Below are 15458 nucleotides of genomic sequence, written 5' to 3' on the forward strand. Positions count from 1 at the left end.
AATATAGATTTTCTTCTAGGTCTTACCTGCCAATTGTTTGGATTTTTCTTCCATTTTAAGGGCAATAACAGAAAAGAAATTATACTACAAGTTAATTAATGGAAGTAATAATTTAATAATCCCAAAACTGAACCAAATGCATCTGGTTTATCCAGAACACCCAAAACAGTAGTTCTTTGCATGAATAATTGTTCCAACTTTCAAGCTCTGATAGATGCATCTCTTCTAAAACACAAAAAATGGGGCAATCAGCGTAAGCAGACAAGGAATGGAAGACTGATCTGTATTTCCTCTTCAAAAATTGCTACAATTTTTCAGAAACTTAAAGCAAATTCGGTGGGAATTGATTCAAGGCTCCAAATCAAGCAGTTCAAGTTGAAATTTACAAACCAAAGCAGTTGCTACTTGAAGAGGAAATACAGTGCAGAGCAACGCAGGGCGGGGCTCTCAGTCACACCACTACCATCGCCACTTACAGGCCTTCATCTTACTCTGCTGAAAGGTAGGAGGGTTCAGGACAGGTGTGCTCATCTTCCTGGTGACGAAGGGATCCGAGCTGACTGACGGCATTCCCAGGCTGGAGCCGATGCTGGAGCCAATGCTGGAGCCGATGCTGGAGCCGATGGCTGAACAAAGCAGAAACTTCAATCACACAAAGCTTAACCAACATAACTTTCGCCTAACCGTGGCTTTACTATGGCACTTTAGATTCATGTTGGTTTTATGTAACTAACTACTCATTAAAGATGCAGTATATAACTTTTATAAAAAATCTATTTTTTTTTTAGCATATTTGTTAAAACTGTCACTATGTATAAACAGGAAAACTGTATCTGTTGTCATTGGTGGCCATGCTAACTAGCCTGAGCATTCATTACAGGCTCTGCTGTACACAGGCATGACTGACAGTGTCAAGACCCTCCCCCTGGCTCTGATTGGTTGTTTCTGACCAAGCTGTGTATTTCTTAGACTTAGACTGACTTTATTGTCATTTTGCATGCACAGGGTGTATACAGAACGAAATTTCGTTGCATACGGCTCAGGACAATGTTTTGAGCTCTGCAGTTAGAAGTGGGAGAATGTGGAGGGGCTCAATTTTTTTCACAGATTATCATGTAATAAATATACTGTCACAACAACGTGATAGTCTCAACTTAAGACTGTCGTAACAAATTTTGCTGGATGATAAATTGTCCCACAAGTTATTGTGATAATATTGTGAGACTATTTTCAAGTAATATAGTGGTAATGGCATAATAATGCAAGAACACATTCTCAAAGATGAATAAACTTTAAATTATAATGAACATTTAACAATGGAACTGGAATACATTAAATATCCAAAAATAAATAAAACAATATAAACAATAAATAAATAGTCTCTGTAAACATAATTATAATAATAAAAAAAAAAAATCAGACTGATCGCTTTTGTCATCCCGTTTTTGGTAGAAGGAGACAATAGAGAAAAACAATAAATCATTGATCTCATTTTAACTTGTCGTGCGATTGATTTATTGCTTATTGCAGCAGGCCTAGTTTTAACAAATATCTAAAAATCTTTTTTTTTTTAAGTTACATACTGCGGCTTTAATCTATTTTGTTAATCTTACAATGATAGTGTTGTGACTGTCTGATCAGAAATATGAATGTTTTTTTGTGTGAAGGAAAACCAAAAGGGATAAGTACCAGAGTCCATACCAGGAAGCTGGGAACTGATACTGCTATGAACCCCAAAAGGTGTGGTTGGGTTCGGGTTTGGAAGAGGAGGGAAGGCCTTTGAGGGGGACAGAGGGTTACTGAGAGCCGAGCTCAGTGAGGTGGCGAAGCACTGCATGCTTTGAGTGTGGGAGGTGGCGGTGCTGCCCAGACTCAAGGCGCTTATGCCAGTCAGAGTGTCCATCTGGGGAACAGAAAGAGGAAAAGACTGAACCAGTGCTAAACGCAGCTGATCTACAACAATACGAAATGTTTTCTGTTAAAGTACCGTTTGTTTGTCACATGCCGATACCTGTACAGGTGAGATGGCATCCAGGCTGCTGGTGCTTGGGGCGCGCCCCTTCGGCATCACTCCTGGTGGAGGCTGCCGAGCTTTATTCATTACATTGCTACGGTTGGCAACCATGGTGAGGATTGTCTCCGACAATTCCTGGGACACACTCCTGAGGGCGGAACAGGAAAATTAAATATACCCATAGACACATCAATGGTCAAGTAAGAACAGCAAAAAAATATCAAGATAAAATGTTTTAAAACATTCATGAAAATGCAAAAGAAACTAGTCACACATTTTACAATCAAAATTAAGTTGCAAATAATACAACTTTAATTTAAAATCTAAAATCAGACAATATTGGTAGCCACATGTTCAAGTTTCTCTGCAGGAAAGGATTTAAAAAAGGTTTTGTACCAAGTTTGCAAAATGGACAGAAAACATTTGAAAATATTGCTGGGTTTACCCATGTTTAATAAACTAATGAAAATCAGATCTGCATGCACCAACATCTGTTATTATGTAAAAGTCACTGAATAGATCTGGTTCTATTCACAATGAAATGAAGGAGAACACAGAAAGTGTGAAAACAATGTTGCACATTTTCAATTGTGACAAGATTTTATTTTTGCCTTATTTAGAAATAAAACGTGTCCATCTGCATCATCCACCTCTGCTGGAGAGGTAAATTTGTATCATTCTTGAAACGTGGATCCAAACAAAATTATTAGAGTACAATATTCAGCTCCCTGCAGACATGTTGTAAAAGAAATGCCATTTTCTTTTTAACAGCCTCTTACATTGTTTTGCTTCCCCTGATTTTACTTTTGAACACCTCAATCACAGATGATGAAAATGACTAAATCCTGCAGTAAAAGCTCCCACGCTGTTGTTGCATCATACCCCCAGTGTATTATGGTGCATTCAATGATTGGAAAGAGTTCAGAATTTTTAGTTTCTGACAGTGCCAATTTCATCCCAAACACCAATAAAACACCAACAGTCCTAACAACAAACAATGCTGCTTCTCACCCTGCACATGACTGCAAACAGGCAAGCATGGTGGCTAAAGTCTCCGGGGGCAGCTGGGCACTTTTGGGCTGGTCCTTGTCAGGAGCCAGACCTCCCATGATGGATGGGCAGCGTCTCTTCAGAAACGTAACACATGCCTGGATGAACGGTTCCTATGATGGGGAAGAAACAACAACAAAAATAAATGCATTTTAGGATTTAAATTACTTAATATTTAGCAAAAGCTGTATTAAAGGTATTTGCATATATTTTTCAGACTTACTCCATGCTCCCGGATTTTGTCAGTCAGCCATTTATCAAGTTTGAGGTATTCACGGCGAGAGGCGAGTGCAGCGAGGTCAATGACAAAGGCAAACGGAGTAGCATTCAGCAGCATCGATAGAGACTGAAAAGAGAAACGGATTTAGTCATTTGGAACTACAAAACGTTACTCAGCAATGGCAGAAAATACGTTTTTGCCAAAAAGATGAATCAATTTTTTGGAAAATAAGTAAAAGATTAAACAGTATAAATAAACCTTCAAGTCCTGGGCCACATCCAGGATGCGAGACAGTTTGGCCTGGTCATACTGCTCCCCTCTCATGTACCACTCAGCCATCGAATGCATAATCAGCTGACGAATGGAAGGAGACTGACCCTGTGGATGAGAACGCCAAAATAACAGGTCGCTTTGAGTAAGTGATCAAGACACAATAAAAAAAAACATATCAAATAATTAAAGGCATATACTGGTTTATTCAGCTAAAACGAGAAAAGGACCAACCTGTCCATGCCAGGCGTAGTGCAGGATAATGGCAGAGTTGGGGTGGTTGCCAAGAAAGATGGGCATGAGAGTGGAAATGAGCTCATGGCGTAACGTGTGCCAGGAGGTGGAGATCTGCAGTAGAGCCAACACCAACATGTCCGGGCAGTGCTTGATGGGGAAGCTGAAGAGCTGCTTCACCTGTTCGTATTGCCCAAGCTCAGAGAGTCTGAGGAGACTCTCCACCAAGTCCAGACTTTTCCTGCAGGACGTTACAGAAACTTTGTGAAAGAAATCAATGGAAAACTGTCTGATATTTTGAGAGAGATAAACATTTAAAGATGGGCTGACCAAACATTTTGCCCCAGGGGTCAAAATTGGCTAATTTAAACTATAGGTGGCCACAAAATTCATTAAATAAAAAAAATAGTTTGTGATTATTTTGTGTGCGTTTAATCTGCTCACCATGTTTTTAAAAATGAAATCTGTCTACACTGCAAAAACATAATATCTCACCAAGTATATTTGTCTGGTTTTGGAGTAAATATCTTAGTATCCTTGAAGTAAGAAAAGTAATTTATAAGTAACTTTCCAGCAAAACATAGGAGCTTGTTTTAAGTCAATAAATCCTTAACATTGATGAAAAAGTACTACTTCCACTGGTAGATTATTTCACTTAAAACATGGAAAAAATGTCTTAAGAAATCCACCAATAGAACTAGTACTTTTTCATCAACATTAAAGATTTATTGACTTAATACAAGCTCCTATTTTGCCAAAAAATTACTTTTACCTTACTTAAAGTGTACAAAGATAGACAAAATGCTAAGTACTACGTGCTAAGATTTTGTGCTTTTGCAGTGTATCATTAAAGATCCAAAACATGAAAAAACCTTCAGAATGTTGCTTTACAAAAAGAAAATCCTACATTTTCCAGATTTTTTGGGTGAATAGTTTTCTATTTTGTTGGACACATTTTTACCATTATTAATGAGGCTGAACAAAATCATTTTAAGGGTCACACTTTTTACAGCCTTGCTTTAAAGAGAGTTACTCAAACCTTCAGTCTGTAGTCAGAGTAACGCCTTATATATGTAACACATTCATATATCTCTTGGATGCAGCAGTAAGACTCCAGCTTTTCTACCATGTAGCAATCTCCCTGTTGTCATCCTCAGGTGGGGCTTTAAGGAGGTCAATGACCACAGTGTGACATGGGTAGTCAGCAAAGCAGAACACTTCTGGGTTCATCAGAGAGTACTGAATAAACGACAGCTGGAAAACAAAAACTCACACTTAGAAACAAAATGCCATGTCAAATCTAGATTCCATGTTTGTCCAAAACCACTTACCTGTCCCTCTGCGTGTTTCCATGAGCGGTAAATGAGATCAACAGGGAAGACCTCCATTCCCAACCCCCGCTGGATCCCGTACACCACGATCTGCAGGCCCTTGCTGTCCCGGATCAGAAATCCGGGGTGGTCCAGTTCGTATGTCACCTCTTTGAAGTTCAGGTTGGGATTCTAAGACAGTCATGAAACAAAAAACAGACAAGAAACGTTTGACACAGTTACTTTTCTGAGCACGTAGAACAAGATTCTACTAGGAAACAGAACTGCAGCTGAACAATATATGGAAAGCCTCTCGGTAGAGTTGTTGGAAATTGCAATGAAAATGTCAATTATGGTTCAGTGAAAATGTTCTAGGATTTTTTTAACTTTACCATGCCTCCACTCCACTCTCTGTGCTTTAGGTTCAATAACTATAAAAATGCCCAACTGTGCTGATAGCATCACACCTGAACTCTAGGAAATATCAAGTGACTTTATTTAATAGAATGTTTATTCAGAGTAATTCCATTATTATTTCCAAATTCTGTCACTTGCTACAAGAAAACACACAAAAAAAATCTTGATACTTCTGACAACCAATCAAACATAAAAAAACAAGAAGGTTCATTTTCACGATCAAACGCTTTCCTTACCACTTCTTTGACAATGTCAATGAGAACCTCAACATTCCACGTATGTGCCTGCGAGCCGTCGTTCTTGTCCTTACCATCACTCCAAATTCCACTTCCTGGAGCAGAAATGGACTGTGGGGGAAAAATAAAAATAAAAAACACACAGAATAACAATGTAATAATGTGTAAAGTTAATAAAAAAGCAGAATTGGAGCTGCATTTAAATTTAAAAAAATATACATTTAAAACTTCCAGTGTATGTAAAGCATGTAGCATCAAACCTATGTTGTGAAATTAAATTAGGCGAGAAACAGGCGCCTTACCTGAAGTGGGATGCCGTCAGACAGGCCGGAGTGCGTCCGGGCCATCATTCCCAGAACTCTGGCTACCTGGCTGGCTGTCACCTCTCTCACCCCATACTGGAGGATTATGTTTCTGCATTCATCAAGACTGAGACAGAAGGACACCAACCATGTCAGGGGTGAATGTCCAGAAAATTCTGGAACTAATATTTCACAACAGCTCATTTCACACTGAACAAAGAGAACAGAACAGAACTCAGAAATAAAGATCGGAGGGTTCAAACTGCAATCATCAAATTGCAATTTGCAACAGAGTTTTGCAACAGTGCATTTTTCTATAATCAGAAATTGTTGTTTTTTTTATAACTTTGTGAATAGAGTTACGTCTGTATTGGCTGTTGAGATTATTTATTTTTGAAATTTTGAACTTTTCAGTTTCAAACAGAGTCCCAGTTTTCCTTTAATTGCATTCATTTTAAATTCCAACAAGATTAGATTCACTGTGAAAATACAAAATCTGACCAAGTAATTTTATGCAATTTCCAGTATAAATATCTCAGTACACTTAAAATTATACCAAAATAACTTAAATGTAACTTTTTAGCAAGAAATAGGAACGTGTTTTAAGTCAACAGTTCCTTAATATTGATGAAAAATTACTAATTCCATTGGCAGATTATTTCACTAATAACATGGGAGAAATGTCTTGTTATAAAGTGAAAGAATCTGCTAATAGAGCTAGTAATTTTTCATCAATATTAAGCAATTGCTTACTTAAAAAAAACTTCTATATCTTGCTGAAAAGTCACCTCAAAGTTAGTGCTTTTGAAATAAGACAAAACTAACATATTTGCACTAAAAACTGGTCCAAAAATACTTTGTAAAATTTTATGTCTTTGTGGTGAAGAACAAAAACTATAGAATTAGCTTACTGAACTCACCTGGCACAAAAGCCGTAACCAACTTCCTGAATGAAGTCTGCAAGAGAACTCTCCATGATGGTCTTAGCTAACTCCCCGGAGTCTGGTAAGATCCTGTCCATGGGAATGTCCCGTTTTTCAGGGTACAGCAGTGGTGCGAGCACCACAGGACAGCGCTCTTGGGGGAAATCTGACAGACACAGAAATATGTTCAGAAATTCAAACTGAGATATTGATTATTCATCATCAGGCAGATGGATGCCATATTTTTATTATTTTTTTCCTTTTAATACCTCGGCAAAGTGTCTTAAGGAAGGCGTCAATCTGCTCCTGCCCTACCCCACTGGCTCCCTTCTGTCCAAACAGTAGATGGGAGAGCAGCAGGTGCAACACCTCTATGGGAATGTCTTGGAAGCCACCTTCCTGATTTCCTCCGAGATCTGCGTCAACGTATGACCGCAGAAGGTCGGGAAGTTTCTGCTTGATGAACTGTGCAGCTGAAACAACAAGAAAATTTCAGGATTAAATTTTATATTTGGTGGAGAAACATGAGAAATCAGTATAAAAAATTTTTAAAAACTGAAAATATTTTATGTTGAAACATGCAAGACTCTGCTACAACACTTACCAAATCCCCGAAGATCTGTGTTGCTGGAGTTAAGCAGAGCAAGGCCAAAAATTACCTGGAAAGTAGAAAAATAAGTCACATAAAGGTGGTTCAGTCATGTTTTATCACCTTTTAACTAAACACAAAGGTTTTCAGTTAAAATCAAACAGAGATACGTTAGCACACATATCTCTAAACAAAGTCCAGTGAAGATCCTCCTCACCTCTTGAACCTTGCTGAGTTTAAGTACTTTACTCAGTTGAGTAAACAGGTGGGCAGATGGCTTCAAACTCTGAAAGATAAATTAAGGAGAACATCTTAGATCAAACTTAAATTTTTGATTGTTGCACACATAAAACGTACAACACCCCAGTTCTGTTGCGCACCAGTTAAATAGACCAGAATTTCACTTCAATTTAGAATAATTTAAAGTCTCAGAAAAAGTCTAGGCATTTCTTCGAAGCAAAAAGAGAAGATTATTGTTGAGCTCTAAAACTAAACTAATGACAAGACCGCTGGCTGCCAATCCAGAACCAAAAGTACAGTGGAAGCTCTGGGCATCAACTGAGCCCATCAGCATTTTATAACACTGCTTACCTTCTGGTAGTGCAGGGGATTGTCGATGGCGTAGCAGAGAGTAGAGATAAAGTTTGGCTTTGATATCAGCGACACACACTCCTGAATCAGAAACTGTGTCTGGTAGGGAGGAAAGACAAAGAGTAGAGATGTATCAGCAGCAGAAACAAAGACTTCAAAATTTTATACAAAAGAAAAACAACTTGCTGTGGCAATTGGACATGAAAAGAAAGAAACTGCTCCCAACTTTAAGGGTCAATTTCCATTTCTGTTTGGTATAACTTCTTATACAGACAGGGCTCTAAAGTGCGACCAATTAGGTCACAAATGTGCCCTCATTTCTCAATAGGGCACCTAAAACATATCTGAGGCTGCAGCCGGTGTAAGCGCTCAGTCGAGGAGAAAGTCTCAGACACTGAAAGCCTCCTTGTGGTTCAACAACATACACATATCAGACCTATAAAGCAATCAGAAATAGAGATGGGCAAGACCTGGAAACATCAACCTCAGGTTAACGGGCCACTGATCTCTTTGTATTCCACTGCTGATAATTATGGTATTATATTTATGCACACAGTGAGACTGATGTGAGCATACATATCTATGCAAACAAATAATTCGTAGTGTGTGTTTGAATCTCACACTCCAACTCTCCACATTCGCAAATTAGCAAAGTGTATGTGAACATCGCTGCGGTTCTGATACATTTCAAACCGAAACACTGAAAAATCTTAACGCATCTATAACAATATCACATGCCATCAGATTATTAGTTCGGTGTTGCACACTATTTTGCAAAGGAAGAATTTTCCTTCACTGAGTTCGAGTCCAAAATTATTTTTCATTAGAAAAATAGTTTGAACATCATAAAACGTTCAGTTTAACACATTTATCAGATATTCAGCCTTTAAATTTTTTTTTGCATATTTAATTATATTCCATTTTTCTTTTTCATAAATTATGTCTTTAAGGGTTGCTGTGCTGGCACAGGGGTTAAGGACAACCTACATAAGGAGGCCTTAGTCCTCGATGCAGCCATCGCAGGTTTGATTCCCGGCCTGGTGACCTTTGCCGCATGTCTTCCCCTTCTCTCATTACACATTTTCCTGTCAATACACTATCAAATAAAGGCCACTAGAGCCAATAAAAGCTATAAAAAATTATATATTTTTAAGTTGAAATTTCTGCTCAGTGGCCCTTTAAACACTTTTCAGTAAGTTTCCTCTCTTGTGCAAATAAGCGTCAATAAAATTACTTTATGTCAGCTAGATTTCTAATCATTTTCAAGTCAAAATTGTGTTAATGGACAGTGATTTAAAGAAAAAAAAACTGATTTTAAATATGACGTGGTCAAACATTTGGGTGCACCTAAGAAAAGCAATTAGGCACACCAGGTTAGTCTAGGTTAGTTAAAGTTGGAAGCTTTCAAATATTTCAAAAGGCCATAAAAAGTTGTCCCACAAAAACACAAACTGGAGATAAATGTGATTGTTCAAAGATTACCTGGTGAAAGTCCTTGCCACTGCTTTTACCATCGCCACTGAAATCCACATGGGAGAAGAGACAGCGTAGTAAATGCCTGTCTGCCTCAGGACCGTGACGATTTACAATCTGGAATCACACACAGTGGAGACAACTTCTTTTACACAATCCATGCAGATAAAGATTTTACAAGCTCTTCAATAAGCAATCCATATTACAAAGACTGTTTTCTTCTCAAAACAGTCGTTATCTGCGAGTCTAAAGATTATTTGTATCATGTACAGTACAGACCAAAAGTTTGGACACACCTTCTAATTCAATGGATTTTCTTTATTTTCATGACTATTTATAAGGCAAGAAATCCCACTTATTAACCTGACAGGGCACAGCTATGAAGTGAAAACCATTTCAGGTGACGACCTGTTGAAGCTCATCAAGAAAATGCAGAGTGTGTGCAAAGCAGTAATCACAGCAAAAGGTTGCTACTTTGAAGAAACTAGAATATAAGGGGTATTTTCAGTTGTTTTACACTTTTTTGTTTAGTGCATATTTCCACATGTGTTATTCCTAGTTTTGATGCCTTCAGTGTGAAGCTACAATGTCAATAGTTATGAAAATAAAGGAAACTCATTGAATTAAAAGGTGTGTCCAAACTTTTGGTCTGTACTGTACCTTACACATTTTAATATTAGAAAAACATAAAAACGAGGGATTGTTCTTGAAAAACAAAAAGCCAACTTCTGATGGGGCAAAGTCAGCAGTCTAAATCATTTCTTGATAGGAAAACATCATAAGCAGCATTTAAGCTGTAAGAGGGACTGCATGAAGCAAATGATCAGTCACTCCCAAGAATCTAAATAGAGGGTGGAAGATGTAGATAAAACTAAATGCATTTGAAATGAATACACATTTTGAAGGATCCAAAGGTTTTTCTAATTCTTTGGGCACAATCTAGTTGGGCTAATCAGACTCATCACTGCACACCGAACTCAAAACAAAACTCTGTAGGTGGTTTTTAACAGAACTGGTGTTTGAATGACAGCCAAACATTATAGAACAAATGTCAACAAGTTGATTAAGTCAAATACATAACAAATACATAATACATAAAGATTTGAGTGTTTACTCAAATCTCAATGAGGATGAAACATACAAGAGGCACACCTGGTGTTTATAAGGAGAATTATTCATTTCAGTGACTGAACACAACTATGAACATTTGAATTAAATGTCAGATTTTCTGTACATATTGACAGTTTACGTTGATTTACAAGCAGATCCGGGAACCTAATACAGACTATATGCAGTGGATGTTGCTCCTACTTACATGCTGTATTTCTTGCTGGCTGGCTCGGTAGTTTTTCTTCGTTAAATTGTCCACCAGATAGCTGATTTGAGACAAAGCCAGCGAGAGCGAGTCAAGATTCATTGCTGGTTGGGGCGGAAGCAGGCAGCCGAGCACGGCGCAAAATCACCATTATTCCCCTTTAGTCACTTCAGTGATAGGTTACTTCTGCTCCCCCCCCCCAAAAGGTGCGACAATTGTTGTCTTCCAAATGTGTGCTCCGATCTGTGGCTCCCAGTGCTAGCAGGTAGAATCCTTCAGTTTAAAACCATGGACAGCATCTGTAATGGAAGAACAGTTTTTCTAAGTCATTACGAAACAGATTTTTTCTGTATCAGAAATATTTTTATGTGAGCAAATACTTTTAAGACAAGAAAACATTATTCAAGAAGTATAATAAATGTTCTGGGATTACATTTACATTTAATTACGTTCTGTTCATGTTAAACCCATTTTCTATTTACAGTGGTGGTCAGATATGTGTATTTACACTGTGCTGTCCAAAAAAAATAAAAATATATTTACATAAATTGTGTCTGCTGAGGCAGAATGTTGATACAATCTGGAGAGCAAATCTCCACCCACCAGTCTAGAATATGACATAAAAACAGGGAAACCCAGCCAATGATAGTATCACTCATAAATTGCAGTTATGGTTTAAAAGAAATGTACTGTTACTCCAAATTATGTGAATAAGAGTAACTACAATAAATTTTAAGTTAACTGTACTAATCCCAACTCCCAAATATGTGGGGAGGAAAGAAAATAGTTCCAGTCACACAAATAAAATCTGCAGTTTTCTGCAATAACACTATAACAATATATTATAATGATAACACCTAATAACTTAATTAGGATAATTTCGCACTTTATGGACAGATGTAACTTTGAATAAAAGTTTAATTTATTTAGCTGATGCAGACTGGCATGTTGACTCCTCTTTTTGAACAAGAGCAATGGTCAAGAAGAAATGTATGTGATTATTTCACAATAGCTACCAGTTAGATTAACTCAAAATGAATTCTAAGATTATCACTGTAATAATTGAGCTTTTTAAATCAATAACACCCATATAATTTATCCCACAGTGACACTGACATAAAAACAGGAGATGTAACATGTCTGCTTCTTTCAAATTTAAAATCAGCAACTGATACAAGTTTCTAAATTTTAATTGTAACATATATAGTGTAAATGCATTATAACCTTACAGGTGTAAATAGAAAGCTGAAAGTGAAATTCTGTGCTTAATTTTATATTTTCCCAAAAGTGACCAAATGATTGCATATGAATGTAAATATTATGCTATTATACATGAGTTGTTAGATTTACTATATCGCACAATGATTAAAAAAAAAATTAACTGTATTCAAATTTAAACCATAATATGCCTCTAGTTTAAATGAGATCAAACTCCATAATTTTATAATACACCATAAATCCATGCCTTGTGGTTCTAATTCTCCTTTGGGCCAGTGACTGTTATGAAATCCAATGGTCCCTGATCAAACCAAAATAACAATGAGCAAGTCACATTACAATAATTCCATAATGTGTACAAGAGAATATATTGCTGAAAAATATATGAAACTATTAGTTGTTAACACATGGATGAATTGTAGCATGATCAAAATGAAGTTGATAGGCTCCTTTAAAAAATATATATATATAGTAAAAGTGAAAAAATATACATCAAAGGGCAGAAATGACCAGCAGCTTAAAATATGTTATTCTACACTGAATAAAAATAAAACCTTAAGACACCAGTTATACACATATCTTTAATTACGTTTATAGAAACACAGAAGCAGGGTATTTCACAGGCATTTCTGTGTTTTTGGCACTATTCTATATCTTTAAATCAAATAAATTGATAACAGGCCATAAGAATAAGTGTTTCTCTGGTCACAAATTGTGTTTTTAAATGTTGAATTAGCCAAGAGGGCCATATTAAAAGTAGTCCAAGTGCCATAAAAAATAGACTGAATTCACTCCGTTTCTCCACAGACAGAATAACTTCACTGATCACTCACTTCCAGTTCAAATTTTACCAGTCTAAATTTTCCATTTTACAGCTGACTAATCCAAAGGTCGCACACATCCGCTAAAAAAAACTTACAAAAAAACCAACAAGAAACTAATGCCACTTTTAGTCTTGCCACCTTTCCCTTCCCACGCATTCAAGCGAACAGATACAAAAATAACAGAAGTCGCTCTCCGGACAAAGAACGTGCTAATGAAAGTTAGCAAATCTAAGAAGCTAACAAAAATTTAATTAATAAAGCAGAGCGTTCAAAGCAGCCCCGAAACGTCCACCAATGTTACTGATGTGAAATTATTTCACTAATTTTGGAAAATCTTTGACTCTTCAGCGACCACATTCAGCAACAACTGAGAAAACCTAGATGTGTAGATCGGCTAAAACCACCATGACGCTGGTAAACACCGTTAAGAACCTAGCTCCCATATTTGATAGATTTAAAGCCAATAAAACATAACGCCCTGTCCATTAATCCATGACTTAGTAAAAAATATGTTTGACGTTTACGTTTGAACTTATGAACAAGCAAAGGAAATGTGTTTCCAATTCTTCCTAAACTAAATATGACCAAATTAGCATTTGCGAGAAGCTAACGTTAGCAGCACGAGCATGTTTCATATAAATGTGAACGGAAAAAAATATTTCCATTTTAATGGTTTTAAATCAATCACATACATTATGAGTTGTAAGAATTCTCACAGTGACTTTTAATGTTTAGTTTGAACATTGGACATTAGTTTTACGAGATATAGTTCGCCAACGGTAGCATTAGCCTTGTTAGCTTGCCTTCCTCGGCTCCAACTAATCTCTGAATATGCTAACGTAGCTACAAACGTTGATTTCTTAAACCAGTCTGTAAACCTTCATTCAGCCAAACGTGACTGTGGCTTTCGGATACCACGAACAAAACACAAGGTGGTTATCATATTTACATAAACGAGAAACATTTCTACCTGAAGAGTAAGCTACTTTCTACCTAAAGAAAATGACAGCTGTTTTCAGGAATTAGACTCCCCCTCCCTCATGCTGGTGTAAAACGGACATCCCCCTACTTAAATCTCAGTTTTTTCTTTGAATGTAATCCTGTCGATTGTTGTTTGTTAAATACATTCTCAGTCTCACCGTGCTTCCAGTAAAGTAATTCAGATCGTCATTCCTTCTAGTTTCCCCACAACAAACTTGATGAAATGGAAGGGTTGCAGCGCCTCCAGTTTAGTTTGATTTTCAAAATAAAATGGCGTCTGTCACCGCTCGGCGCGCTCACGCTACCAGGCGGAGACGTGCACGAGTTACCCGCTGAGGACACCTGAAACAAATAATATAAATATATAACACAACCGAAGAAAACTAAGGTATTTAGCGTTATTTTTTTAATTCTAAACAGTTTTTTATAGGTAAAAACATATAAAGACAGCTACAAAGTTGGCCTTTTATCACCTGAAAAACATATCTAGAATTAAAGTACTATGTCCCAAAGAGAACATCTTCCATTCGTTTATCTTTAGTCGAATTGATATCTGCAGCAGTGTCTTGACAGGTCTACCAAAACGTTGAGAGAATAAACTTTAAACTACTTTTGTTAGTTTATGTCATTGTGTGGTTTAGCACCAAAATACTGTTGCCATTGTATCAAACTTCCAGAAAACTGCAAGGCTGCTGAAACACTGAGTTCCTTTGAATTAAGGTTAAATCCCTACCTGTTTATGGCTGCGTTTGATCAATAATAATGTGAACATTGATTGATATATTTGATGTATATTTGCTTGATAATTTTGAGGATGGCATTTAACAAAATGTAATGTTTATTGCTTCTTTCTTACGTGATTACCATATAATATTTTTATGGTGTAAAGCACTTTGAACTGCCTTGTTGCTGAAATGTGCTATACAAATAAACTTGACTTGACTTGAATACTCAATCATGTGAGTGTTTGGAACCAAAGTCTAATTCCAAATAAAGCTGATTCTGGTAAACAAATACAAAAAATAGGTCCAAGAACTGTACTGCCAAGCCAATTAGGAAACCGGCAGATTTTTTAACATCATAACTTGGGTGACTCATTCCGAACAAACTTGAGACAACTATGGAGAAGGAATATCTCAGTTTTAACAAGAAGAAACCTGCCACAAAACCAGATCCAGACGCTCTATAAGCCCTATCTGAACTAACTGTGGATTGTGAGGCAGTAAGCAGACAAAGCATTGAACACCCGCCATGAGGAAATTGAAAGCCTTCACACAACTCTGCAAGCCAGCCCAGAGACGTTGATCTTCTTGCCATTCAGGTGCGATTTGTAAAAGTTTTACAGGGACATGGGGGGTTGAAATGAACACAATTAAAGCCAACTAAACCAGAAAGAGCCACAAAAGTGAATGAAAGGTTAAACTGGCTTTGCCTGTAGTTCTCCCCTCATTGGTACTACAGTGTTTGCTGAACAGACGAGGTAAATGCAAC

General features: G+C 37.1%; 1 protein-coding gene across 7 annotated transcripts in view; it reads right to left on the reverse strand.

The window, feature by feature from the left end:
* The window catches only part of cnot1 (CCR4-NOT transcription complex subunit 1), a 30407-nt gene extending 16164 nt beyond the window's left edge, over positions 1 to 14243 (reverse strand). For 2 of the 7 annotated variants that reach the window (XM_023345704.1, XM_023345696.1), the window contains exons 1-19: positions 14126 to 14243; positions 10945 to 11243; positions 9639 to 9746; positions 8157 to 8255; positions 7783 to 7851; positions 7581 to 7635; positions 7246 to 7449; positions 6974 to 7142; positions 6054 to 6180; positions 5752 to 5862; positions 5120 to 5290; positions 4915 to 5042; positions 3789 to 4029; positions 3543 to 3662; positions 3288 to 3410; positions 3026 to 3177; positions 2012 to 2162; positions 1690 to 1903; positions 477 to 626 (exon numbers count right to left, since the gene is read on the reverse strand). In XM_023345704.1, the coding sequence (XP_023201472.1) occupies positions 477 to 626; positions 1690 to 1903; positions 2012 to 2162; positions 3026 to 3177; positions 3288 to 3410; positions 3543 to 3662; positions 3789 to 4029; positions 4915 to 5042; positions 5120 to 5290; positions 5752 to 5862; positions 6054 to 6180; positions 6974 to 7142; positions 7246 to 7449; positions 7581 to 7635; positions 7783 to 7851; positions 8157 to 8255; positions 9639 to 9746; positions 10945 to 11046 (2494 nt within the window). In that variant the 5' untranslated portion in view covers positions 11047 to 11243; positions 14126 to 14243. Of the gene's footprint in view, positions 1 to 476; positions 627 to 1689; positions 1904 to 1987; positions 2163 to 3025; positions 3178 to 3287; positions 3411 to 3542; positions 3663 to 3788; positions 4030 to 4914; positions 5043 to 5119; positions 5291 to 5751; positions 5863 to 6053; positions 6181 to 6973; positions 7143 to 7245; positions 7450 to 7580; positions 7636 to 7782; positions 7852 to 8156; positions 8256 to 9638; positions 9747 to 10944; positions 11244 to 14125 lie in introns of all 7 variants that reach the window. The other 5 variants (XM_023345689.1, XM_023345682.1, XM_023345674.1 and 2 more) reach the window with 3 other exon arrangements.
* Positions 14244 to 15458: the final 1215 nt, after the last annotated feature.

This window comes from Xiphophorus maculatus, chromosome 2 (assembly GCF_002775205.1).
Source record: "Xiphophorus maculatus strain JP 163 A chromosome 2, X_maculatus-5.0-male, whole genome shotgun sequence".
In the NCBI taxonomy this organism is placed as follows: Eukaryota; Metazoa; Chordata; class Actinopteri; order Cyprinodontiformes; family Poeciliidae; genus Xiphophorus; species Xiphophorus maculatus.